Consider the following 12549-nt stretch of genomic DNA (forward strand, 5'->3'; position numbering starts at 1 on the left):
ATGATCACTCCTTGCTGTCCCCAGTCCACCTGGCCGTGCTGCTGCTCCATGTTCAACTGTTCTGCCTGCGGCTATGGAACACTGACCTGTTCACCGGACGTGCTACCTGTCTCAGACCTGCTGTTTTCAACTCTCTAGAGACAGCAGGAGCGGTAGAGATACTCTTAATGATCGGCTATGAAAAACCAACTGACATTTACTCCTGAGGTGCAGACTTGTTGCACCCTCGACAACTACTGTGATTATTATTATTTGACCATGCTGGTCATTTATGAACATTTGAACATCTTGGCCATGTTCTGTTATAATCTCCACCCGGCACAGCCAGAAGAGGACTGGCCACCCCTCATAGCCTGGTTCCTCTCTAGGTTTCTTAGTAGGTTCTGGCCTTTCTAGGGAGTTTTTCCTAGCCACCGTGCTTCTACACCTGCATTGCTTGCTGTTTAGGGTTTTAGGCTGGGTTTCTGTACAGCACTTTGAGATATCAGCTGATGTTAGAAGGGCTATATAAATTAATTTGATTTGATTTGAAAAAGTGCTCTTCACTGATGAGTCGTAGTTTTGTCTCACCAAGGGTGATGGTCGGATTCGTGTTTATCGTCAAAGGAATGAGCTTTACACCGAGGCCTGAACTCTGGAGCGGGATCAATTTGGAGGTGGAGGGCCCGTCATGGTCTGGGGCGGTGTGTCACAGCATCATCGGACTGAGCATGTTGTCATTGCAGGTAATCTCAACGCTGTGCGTTACAGGGAAGACATCCTCCTCCCTCATGCGGTACCCTTCCTGCAGGCTCATCCTGACATGACCCTCCAACATGACAGATCCACCAGCCATACTGCTCATTTTGTGTGTGATTTCCTGCAAGACAGGAATGTCAGTGTTCTGCCATGGCCAGCGAAGAGCCCGGATCTCAATCCCATTGAGCACGTCTGGGACCTTTTGGATCGGAGGGTGAGGGCTAGGGCCATTCCCCCCAGAAATCTCCAGGAACGTGCAGGTGCCTTGGTGGAAGAGTGGGGTAACATCTCACAGCAAGAACTGGCAAATCTGGTGCAGTCCATGAGGAGGAGATGCACTGCAGTACTTAATGCAGCTGGTGGCCACACCAGATACTGACTGTTACTTTTGATTTTGACCCCCCCCCCCCCCCCCTTTGTTCAGGGACACATTATTCCACTTCTGTTAGTCACATGTCTGTGGAACTCATTCAGTTTATGTCTTAGTTGTTGATTCTTGTTATGTTCATACAAATATTTACACATGTTAAGTTTGCTGAAAAAACATTATTAACTTATCTTTTCTTCTTACAGTAATGGAAGTACGACTCTCACCATATTGGTCCTGGAAGGCAGCGTCAATGTCCATGGGGATGCCCCCCCAGTCCTGCATGCTGCGTGGGTGGGCTGTCTCCACCCGGTTCTCCAGGGGGCTGAAGCGCCAGTAGGTTCCCGACTTGAAAAGGTAAGTCTTCTGGGCCTTGCCCTCGCCCCACATGAGGGCTGCCTGGATGTCCGACACGTGGAGGCCCAGCCGACTCAACGAGTCCGGCCCTGTGATCTTCCTCTCTGCGTCAAACACCCAGTAACTGTCACCTGTTAAAGATGTCACACACAGGGGACACAAATGAGAACACACCAGACATTGCCCATGTCTTTTAAGAAACAGATCTAGGAACCGATTAGTCCACTCCCAATTGTAATGTCAACTTTTTGTGGGATGGAATAATATCTGACCCTGTATCAGTTTGTAGGGGCAACTTTTGTGCTAAGCAGATGGTGGGTCACATGAACCAGGCTGAAACCTTCACCTGGTGAATGGACCTACTGCTGTGTTTTTACCCACGCAAACACTGTCTTAGCCCTTCTGCATATTTCCCCCCTGGTGATCTGCTGTCCAATACTTTCATTTTAGAAGTTTGACCTAACTAAACTTTCATACAAATGGCTCTCAAAGTGCACACTTTCGGTTCTACTCAGAACTGCTACCAAAGTGCCAGAGTCTGGTATAGCAGTCTAAACTCCCGACTCTGGACTCTTTGCGAAAGTATTCGGCCCCCTTGAACTTTGCGACCTTTTGCCACATTTCAGGCTTCAAACATAAAGATATAAAACTGTATTTTTTTGTGAAGAATCAACAACAAGTGGGACACAATCATGAAGTGGAACGACATTTATTGGATATTTCAAACTTTTTTAACAAATCAAAAACTGAAAAATTGGGCATGCAAAATTATTCAGCCCCCTTAAGTTAATACTTTGTAGCGCCACCTTTTGCTGCTGCGATTCTATCAGTTTTGCACATCGAGAGACTGAAATCTTTTCCCATTCCTCCTTGCAAAACAGCTCGAGCTCAGTGAGGTTGGATGGAGAGCATTTGTGAACAGCAGTTTTCAGTTCTTTCCACAGATTCTCGATTGGATTCAGGTCTGGACTTTGACTTGGCCATTCTAACACCTGGATATGTTTATTATTGAACCATTCCATTGTAGATGTTGCTTTATGTTTTGGATCATTGTCTTGTTGGAAGACAAATCTCCGTCCCAGTCTCAGGTCTTTTGCAGACTCCATCAGGTTTTCTTCCAGAATGGTCCTGTATTTGGCTCCATCCATCTTCCCATCAATTTTAACCATCTTCCCTGTCCCTGCTGAAGAAAAGCAGGCCCAAACCATGATGCTGCCACCACCATGTTTGACAGTGGGGATGGTGTGTTCAGCTGTGTTGCTTTTACGCCAAACATAACGTTTTGCATTGTTGCCAAAAAGTTCAATTTTGGTGTCATCTGACCAGAGCACCTTCTTCCACATGTTTGGTGTGTCTCCCAGGTGGCTTGTGGCAAACTTTAAACAACACTTTTTATGGATATCTTTAAGAAATGGCTTTCTTCTTGCCACTCTTCCATAAAGGCCAGATTTGTGCAATATGCGACTGATTGTTGTCCTATGGACAGAGTCTCCCACCTCAGCTGTAGATCTCTGCAGTTCATCCAGAGTGATCATGGGCCTCTTGGCTGCATCTCTGATCAGTCTTCTCCTTGTATGAGCTGAACGTTTAGAGGGACAGCCAGGTCTTGGTAGATTTGCAGTGGTCTGATACTCCTTCCATTTCAATATTATCGCTTGCACAGTGCTCCTTGGGATGTTTAAAGCTTGGGAAATCTTTTTGTATCCAAATCCGGCTTTAAACTTCTTCACAACAGTATCTCGGACCTGCCTGGTGTGTTCCTTGTTCTTCATGATGCTCTCTGCGCTTTTAACGGACCTCTGAGACTATCACAGTGCAGGTGCATTTATACGGAGACTTGATTACACACAGGTGGATTGTATTTATCATCATTAGTCATTTAGGTCAACATTGGATCATTCAGAGATCCTCACTGAACTTCTGGAGAGAGTTTGCTGCACTGAAAGTAAAGGGGCTGAATAATTTTGCACGCCCAATTTTTCAGTTTTTGATTTGTTAAAAAAGTTTGAAATATCCAATAAATGTTGTTCCACTTCATGATTGTGTCCCACTTGTTGTTGATTCTTCACAAAAAAATACAGTTTTATATCTTTATGTTTGAAGCCTGAAATGTGGCAAAAGGTCGCAAAGTTCAAGGGGGCCGAATACTTTCGCAAGGCAGTGTATATAACTGCAAGCAGCCTTGTTTCAAACCCAATGGCAGTTCAGTGCCACCATCAGGACAACTTGGACGAGCTACTTCTGTACTCCTTACCATGCCTTCCAAATATCAGAGCTTAAAAGCAACCGCTACCAACAGAGCAGTGGCGTCCATAGACATAGGCTTACTCGAATGGGTGAAGACCCCCAGAGCATGGCAGTTATTCTGTTTTTATGGTGGAACCCACCTTGGAAGAACCAGCTGTTTCCAGTCTTGTCTTCGTAGGCCGCATCGATGTTGTCGGGGATCCCCCTCCAGTGGCGCGTTGCTAGCGCCGGGTACCCCGCCTGCAGTTTACCGTCGCGGATACGCCACACATAGCAGGACTTGAAGAAGAACAACTCACCTCTGATCATGGACACTGCATCAAAGTTAGTCCTGCAGGGGTCCGGCTGTGGCCAAGTCATGGCGAGAGAGACCCACAGTGAGCACAGGTTGTCATGCAAAAGCAATATTGGAAGGCAAGACACTTTCTTGAATCTTAACTTTTGTCAAGAGATTGAATTGGGCATATAAACTTAATAATGTTTCAGTGTCTAACTACAGTATCTTGAGAAAGCATTCACACCCCTTGACTTTCATTTTGTTAAAATGTTACTTCCACTTTGACATTACAGAGTATATTGTGTAGATCATTGACAATATTTTTTTTTATTTTTTTTTATTAATCCCACATTGTAACACAACAAAATGTGGTAAAAGTCAAGGGGTGTGAATACTTTCTGAAGGCACTGTATATGCTCCCAACAATGGATGTGATCACTAATAAGTTGAACTTCTATTCATGTTTCCTCACCACAGTGGTTTCGATCTCATTGGTCTCTGTGATGACAGGCGTGGCTTTCCGCGGTGGGCCGTACAGGTATTGGATGCCCTGCTTGTCATCGTCACTCAGCTCCAAAGGGTATGAGAAGCTGTAGAAGGGGGACATGACGGCTCTGTCGACCAGGGAGTGCTGGAGGCCAAGAACATGGCCAAACTCATGGGCCGCCACCTGCAAGAGGTCCGTGCCTGAGGGACCACCATGGGACATAGGACAAGGGACAGTGACTGTGAGACAGAGGGCTTTAACCAAACTTTCCTGAGCAAGATTTAGGCAGTAACTTTACAGTATCTTTGGCAATGTTTATTCAGTATCTTCCCGTATAAACTACTACAGATGTAGGATCCTAATTTGATACATTTTGCAACGGAAAGAAGATAATCCTGCAGCAACAAGAAATGTTAATTATTATTTTGATATTTTTTTTTATTTTACCTTTATTTAACTAGGCAAGTCAGTTAAGAGCAAATTCTTATTTTCAATGAAGGCCTAGGAACAGTGGGTTAACTGCCTGTTCAGGGGCAGAACGACAGATTTGTACCTTGTCAGCTCGGTGGTTTGAACTTGCAACCTTCCGGTTACTAGTCCAATGCTCTAACCACTATGGACATTTTTGTAGGGGTTGTCATATTGTAAAATCAAGTCAAATATTTCGAAGTGGAAATTACAACGTTCAGAAGCCTTTTTAAACCTCAAATAAACTACACGTTTTAAATGTCCTGCATTGCAGGAAAAATATCCTGCAACAGGGTGGTCAAAATAAGATCCTACATCTGTACTTATAGGCTCGTAAATCGCTTATTTATGCTATTCACTCACCCATGCTGTTGCCCACAGTCCAACTCTCGTCATAGTCGAAGTGGATGTCGCCTGCCCGGTGGGTTCTGGGAAAAAAGGCATGAGCCAGAATGCCTCCAGGACCATCAAAGGGCAGATTGTCACCATGCCAGTACCTACACAACAAACAGAGGCACAAGGCAAGGTGATTTGTTTAAGACAAAGTTCACCTCATGACCACTTCAAAAGTCATAACATCACTTTAGGGGCTCCGTACAAATCTGATTCACGTGTTTGTTATTAAGTTTGTACTGTACGTACCAGGGATGTATCCATTTTGAGAAGAATTAAGATTCACTTGAAGTGGTAATTGACACTGACTATTTGCTGGGTTCTCGTCTCAGATATTCAAGTAGGCTCCATTGGACCTTTTGTACAGTAACTGATCAAAGTAATGTTGTCATCGCAGTCCGTATTTAAAATAGATTCAATTTAGAATGTGTCCCTGGCCTACACACAATACCTCATAATGCCAAAGTAGAATTATGTTTTTAGAAATGTTTATAAATTAATTAAAAATGAAAATCTCAAATGTCTTGAGTCAATAAGTACTCAACCTCTTTATTATGGCAAGCCTAAATAGGAATAAAAATGTGCTTTACAAGTCACATAATATGTTGCATGGACTCACTTAATAGTAGTGTATAACATGATTTTTAAAAGACTACCCCATCTCTGTACCCCACATATACAATTATCTGTAAGGTCCCTCAGTTGAGCAGTTAATTTCAAACACAGATTCAAACACAAAGACTAGGGACGTTTTCCTATGTCTCGCAAAGAAGGGCACCGATTGGTAGATGGGTAAAAATAAAAAAGACGACATTGAATATTCCTTTAAGCATGGTGAAATTATTAATTACACTTTGGATGGTGTATCAATACACCCAGTCACTACAAAGATACAGGCGTCCTTCCTAACTCAGTTGCCGGAGAGGAAGGAAACCGCTCAGGGATTTCACCATGAGGCCAATGGTGATTTTAAAACAGTTACAGAGTTTACTGGCTGTGATAGTAGAAAACTGAGGATGGATCAACAACATTGTAGTTACTCCACAATACTAACCTAAAATAGTGAAAAGAAGGAAGACTGTATAGAATCAAATTATTCCAAAACATGCATCCTGTTTCCATTAACGCACTAAAGTAAAACTGTAAAAAACAAATCCAACACAACATATCACTGAGTCCCACTCTTCATATTTTTAAGCATGGTGGTGGCTGCATCATGTGATGGGTATGCCTGTCATCGGCAAGGACTATGGAGTTTTTTGGGATTAAATAAATGGAATAAAGCTAAGCACAGGCAAAATCCTAGAGGAAAACCTGGTTCAGTCGGACACTGGGAGACAAAATCACCTTTCAGCAGAACAATAACCTAAAACACAAGTTGCTTACCAAGATGACATTGAGAGGCCTAGTTAGAGTTTTGCCTTAATTAGTTTTTAATGGCAAAACATGAGAATGGCTGTCGAGCAATGATCAACAACACACTTGACAGGGAACAAAAGATTTTTAAAAGACTAATGTACAAATATTGTAAAATTCAGGTGTGAAAAGATCTTATAGAAAAAAAAACAGAAAGACTCACAGCTGTAATCACTGCCAAATATGATTCTAACATGTATTGACTCAGGGGTATGAATAATTACAGTCGATTTGGAAAGTATTCAAACCCCTTCACTTGGAATTTACAGCCTTATTCTAAAATGGGTTTATTTTTAATTCTCATCAATCTACACACAATACGCCATAATGACAAAGCAAAAACAGGTTTATAGAAATGTGCGCAAATTTATTACAAATAAAAAACTGAACCATAAAATTGACATAAGTATTCAGACCCTTTACTCAGTACTTTGTTGAAGCACCTTTGGCAGGGATTACAGCCTCGGGTCTTCTTGAGTGTGATGCTAGAAGCTTGGCACACCTGTATTTGGGGAGTTTTCTTCTCTTCAGATGCTCTCAAGCTCAGTCAGGTTGGATCGGGGAGCGTTGCTGCAGGTCTCTCCAGTAATGTTCGATCGGGTTCAAGTCCGGGCTCTGGCTGGTCCACTCAAGGACATTCAGAGACTTGTCCTGAAGCCACTCCTGCGTTATCTTGGCTGTGTGATTAGGGTCGTTGTCCTGTTGGAATGTGAACCTTCGGCCCAGAGGTCCTAAGCGCTCTGGAGCAGGTTTTCATCAAGGATCTCTCTGTGCTCCGTTCGTCTTTCCCTCAATCCTGACTAATCTCCCAGTCCCTGCCCCTGAAAAACATCCCCACAGCATGATGCTGCCACCACCATGCTTCATCGTAGGGATGGTATTGGTCAGGTGATGAGCAGTGAGGGTTTCCTCCAGACGTGATGCTTGGCAAACTTCAAGTGGGCTGTCATGTGCCTTTTATTGAGGAGTGTCTTCCGTCTGGCCACCCTACCATAAAGGCCTGATTAGTGGAGTACTGCAGAGATGGGTGTCCTTCTCGAAGTTTCTCCCATCTCCACAGATGAGCTCTGTCAGAGTGACTATCGGGCTCTTGGTCACCTCCCTGACCAAGGCCCTTCTCCCCCGATTGCTCAGTTTTCCTCGGGCAGCCTAACTCTAAGAAGAGTCTTGGTGGTTCAAAACGTTTTACATTTAACAATGATGTAGGCCACTGTGTTCTTGGGGACATTCAATGCTGCAGATATTTTTTGGTACTCTTCCCAGATCTGTGCCTCGACATAATCCTGTCTCGGAGCTCTACGGACAATTCCGTCAACCTCATGGCTTGGTTTTTGCTCTGACATGCACTCTTGTCTTCAACTGTGGGACTTTATATAGACAGGTGTGTGCCTTTCCAAATCATGTCCAATCAATTGAATTTACCACAGGTGGATTCCAATCAAGTTGTAGAAACATCTCAAGGATGATCAATGGAAACAGGATGCACCTGAGCTCAATTTCGAGTCTCATAGCAAAGCGTTTGAATACTTATGTTAATAAGGTATTTCTGTTTTGTATTTTTAATACATTTGCAAAAATGTTGAAAAACCTGTTTCCTTTTTGTCATTATGGAGTATTATGTGTAGATGGATGTGAAAAAAAAATATTTAAACCATTTTGCCTTTTGACAACAAACTGTGGAATAAGTGGAATGGTATGAATACTTTCTGAAGGCACTGTAGTTCTGGTGTGTAGGTGGATACTGTAAAACTACAGTCATTTAAGACAAGGGAATATAATTCTGTTGTGCTCGTGCCAGAACAAAAAAATCGGGTGGAAAAAGTTTGCCCTGAGGACGTTCATTCACATAAACCGCAGCAAACAAGTCCTGCTTTGTAACATTCAAGTGCAGGTTGAAGGGGGGGCGGGGGATCCACCCTGAAGCATGGCTTACAGACCTAGGATATTAATTAGAGCCAGTTTGCTACAGCAGGAAAATAATCCTGCCACAGCAAGAAATGTGAATTTATATATGGACTATAATTAATGGACATTTTGAAGTTGAAATTACAAACTTTAGAAGCTTTTTAAACATTGAACACACTACATGTTTGCATTTCTGGCTGTGCAGGACAATTCTTAGGAACAAAACAGTTGTTATATTAAGATCCTACATCTGTATTGTAGACATGGGTGAGTGACGGGCAGGGTTGGGGTCAATTAACATCAGTTTAACTGAGTTGGTGAATTCAGGGTCTGGATTGGAAATTCAATTCAGGCATTATAGAAACTTTATTTGAAAATAACTGACCATTCACCAATTCATACACATAGTACATGTATCACATTTTTGGATTGGATTTGAGTAAATATAAATCGTACCCAAGGTTGGTGATTTGACTGAGACAACAGAACACTGGTGTTTGCCTGTTACACATTTTCCACCTGTACTAGCTGTAATACCCCTCCCTTATTTCCCACCAGTTTTCTAAACAGATAACCTATCTCACCTTCACACAGCTGTATGAATGTCCAACAGAGGAGCAGGTTATCTGTCCAACCATCTCTAATCACTTAACTCCTTTAAAAAAAGCCCTTGTGATTTTGTCTAATAAGATGACAGCTTCACCTGTCTATGTCACACCCTGATCTGTTTCACCTGTCTTTGTGCTTGTTTCCACCCCTTCCAGGTGTCGCCTATCTTCCCCCATTATCCCCAGTGTATTTATACCTGTGTTCTCTGTTTGTCTGTTGCCAGTTCGTCTTGTCAAGCTTACCAGCGTGTTTTCCAAGTTCCTGTTTTTTTTTCTCTAGTCCTCCCGGTTTAGACCTCTTGCCTACCATGACACTAAGCCGTCCTGCCTGACCATTCAGCCTGCCCTGACCTCGAGCCTGCCTGCCGCCCTGTACCATTGGACTCTGACCTGGTTTATGAACTTTTGGCTGTCCTCGACCTGCCTCTTGCCTGCCCCTTTGTTGTACAAAAAATATCAGAGACTCAAACCATCTGCCTTCTGTGTCTCCTATGTGCTGTCAATAGTTGTTGTGATGGTTGAATGCTTCACAGCTCAGAGTCAGGTGATATAAGACATACAGTTGAAGCTAGTGGGACATCAGCCGACAACATCCAAGGAAATTGGAGGTCGTGCAATTCAAATAAATTATTGTAATATTAAACATTCATGAACATACAAGTATCTTATATCATTTAAAAGCGTAAATTCTTGTTAATCTAACTGCATTGTCCGATTTCAAATAGGCTTCACGGCGAAAGCTGACCATGCGATTGTCTGAGGACGGCACCCCACATCAACATATTTTTCAACCAGCACAGGCTTCATAAAATCAGAAATAGCAATTAAATAAATCACTTACTTTTGAAGATCTTCCTCTGTTTGCAATCCCAAGGGTCCCAGCTACAACATGAATGGTTGTTTTGTTAGAGGAAATCCTTCTTTATATCCCAAAAAGTCCAAAAAGCTACAGCTAAACTTCGTCCAAACAAGTCTAGCGACATTTCTATTTAATCCTCAGGTACTCTAAAATGTAAATAAACTCTAATATTTCATACGGAAAGTAGTATGTTCAATAGGAAAGAAATATCGCAAGCCGAAAGATTGATATTGTTCCGGTGCTCTTCTCACCAAAACTTGTTTTTCAAAAAATAAGACTGAAACCTTGAATAAAGATGGACATCTAGTGGAAGCCATAGGAATTGCAATATGGGAGACAGATTTATATAGAAACAATAGGTTTCCATTATAAGAGACTGGGAACTCAAAGAAATGTATATTTCCCGGTTGGATTTTCTTTGGATTTTCAACAGCCATATCAATTCTGTCATAGACTCAGACATTATTTTAACAGTTTTAGACACGTCAAAGTGTATTATATCCAATGCTACCAATTATATGCACATTATGGCCTCTGGGCCTGAAAAACAGGCAGGTTACTTTGGGAAAGTCAGTCAGGCGGAAATTCAGTAAACTAGACCCTATCAAAGAGGTTATTAACATACACTAAGTTGACTGTGCCTTTAAACAGCTTGGAAAATCCCAGAAAATGATGTCATGGCTTTAGAAGCTTCTGATACAGATAATTGACATTGTTTGAGTCAATTGGAGGTGTACCTGTGGATGTATTTCAAGGCCTACCTTCAAACTCAGTGCCTCTTTGCTTGACGTCATGGGAAAATCAAAAGAAATAAGTCAAGACCTCAGAAAAAAAGATTGTAGACCTCCACATGTCTGGTTCATCCTTGGGAGCAATTTCCAAATGCCTGAATGTACCACGTTCATTTGTACAACCACTAGTACACAAGTATAAACATCATGGGACCACGCAGGCGTCATACCGATCAGGAAGGAGACGCGTTCTGTCTCCTAGAGATGAACGTACTTTGGTGCGAAAAGTGCAAATTAATCCCAGAACAGCAGCAAAGGACCTTGTGAAGATGCTGGAGGAAACAGGTACAAAGTCTCCATATCCACAGTAAAACGAGTCCTATATCGACATAACCTGAAAGGCCGCTCAGCAAGGAAGAAGCCACTGCTCCAAAACCGCCATAAAAAAAAGACTACGGTTTGCAACTGCACATGGGGACAAAGATCGTACTATTTGGAGAAATGTCCTCTGGTCTGATGAAACAAAAACTGAACTGTTTGGCCATAATGACCATCATTATGTCTGGAGTAAAAAGGGTGATGCATCAAAGCTGAAGAACACCATCCCAACCATTAAGCACAGGGGTGACAGCATCAAGTGGGGGTGCTTTGCTGCAGGAGGGACTGGTGCACTTCACAAAATAGATGGCATCAAGAGGGAGGAAATTGTGGATATATTGAAGCAAAATCTCAAGACATCAGTCAGGAAGTTAAAGTTTGGGTCTTCTAAATGGACATTGACCCCAAGCATACTTCCAAAGTTGTGGGAAAATGGCTTAAGGACAACAAAGTCAAGGTATTGGAGTGGCCATCACAAAGCCCTGACCTCAATCCTATAGAAAAGGTGTAGGCAGAACTGAAAAAGCGTGTGCGAGCAAGGAGGCCTACAAATCTGACTCAGTTACACCAGCGCTGTCAGGAGGAAATTATTCAAATTCACCCAATTTATTGTGGGAAGCTTGTGGAAGGCTACCCAAAACATTTGACCCAAGTTAAACAATTTCAAGGCAATGCTACCAAATACTAATTGAGTGTATGTAAACTTCTGACCCACTGGGAATGTGACGAAAGCAATGAAAGCTGAAATAAATCATTCTCTCTACTATTATTCTGACATTTCACATTCTTAAAATGAAGTCGTGATCCTAACTGACCTAAGACAGGGAATTTTTACTTGGATTAAATGTCAGGAATTGTGAAACTGAGTTTAAATGTATTTGGCTAAGGTGTATGTAAACATCTGGCCTCAACTATACACACAGTACCAGTCAAAAGTTCATTCCAGGGTTTATCTTGTTTATCTTTATCTTTATCTTCCAGGGCTCATTCCAGGGTTTATCTTAATTTGACTATTTTCTACATTGTAGAATAATAGTGAAGACATCAACTATGAGAACACACATGGACTCGTGTAGTAACCCAAAAAGTGTTAAACAAATCTAAATATATTTTATATTTGAGATTCTTCAAAGTAGCCAACTTTTGCCTTGATGACAGCTTTGCACACTTGACATTCTCTCAAACATCTTCATGAGTCACCTGGAATGCATTTCAATGAATAGGTGTGCCTTGGTAAAAGTATATTTCAGTATTAATGCATTTGAGCCAATCAGTAGTGTTGTGACAAGGTAGGGGTGGTATACAGAAGATAGCCCTA

At 42.2% G+C, this 12549-nt stretch overlaps 1 protein-coding gene across 1 annotated transcript in view; it reads right to left on the bottom strand.

Moving 5' to 3' along the window:
- Nucleotides 1-12549, bottom strand: part of LOC139388516 (stromelysin-3-like) — a 41812-nt gene that overhangs the window by 8400 nt on the left and 20863 nt on the right. The window contains exons 4-7 of the mRNA XM_071135214.1: nt 5305-5438; nt 4459-4673; nt 3850-4054; nt 1333-1593 (exon numbers count right to left, since the gene is read on the bottom strand). Of these exons, the coding sequence (XP_070991315.1) occupies nt 1333-1593; nt 3850-4054; nt 4459-4673; nt 5305-5438 (815 nt within the window). The remainder of the gene's footprint in view (nt 1-1332; nt 1594-3849; nt 4055-4458; nt 4674-5304; nt 5439-12549) is intronic.

Source organism: Oncorhynchus clarkii, chromosome 29 (genome assembly GCF_045791955.1).
Source record: "Oncorhynchus clarkii lewisi isolate Uvic-CL-2024 chromosome 29, UVic_Ocla_1.0, whole genome shotgun sequence".
In the NCBI taxonomy this organism is placed as follows: Eukaryota; Metazoa; Chordata; class Actinopteri; order Salmoniformes; family Salmonidae; genus Oncorhynchus; species Oncorhynchus clarkii.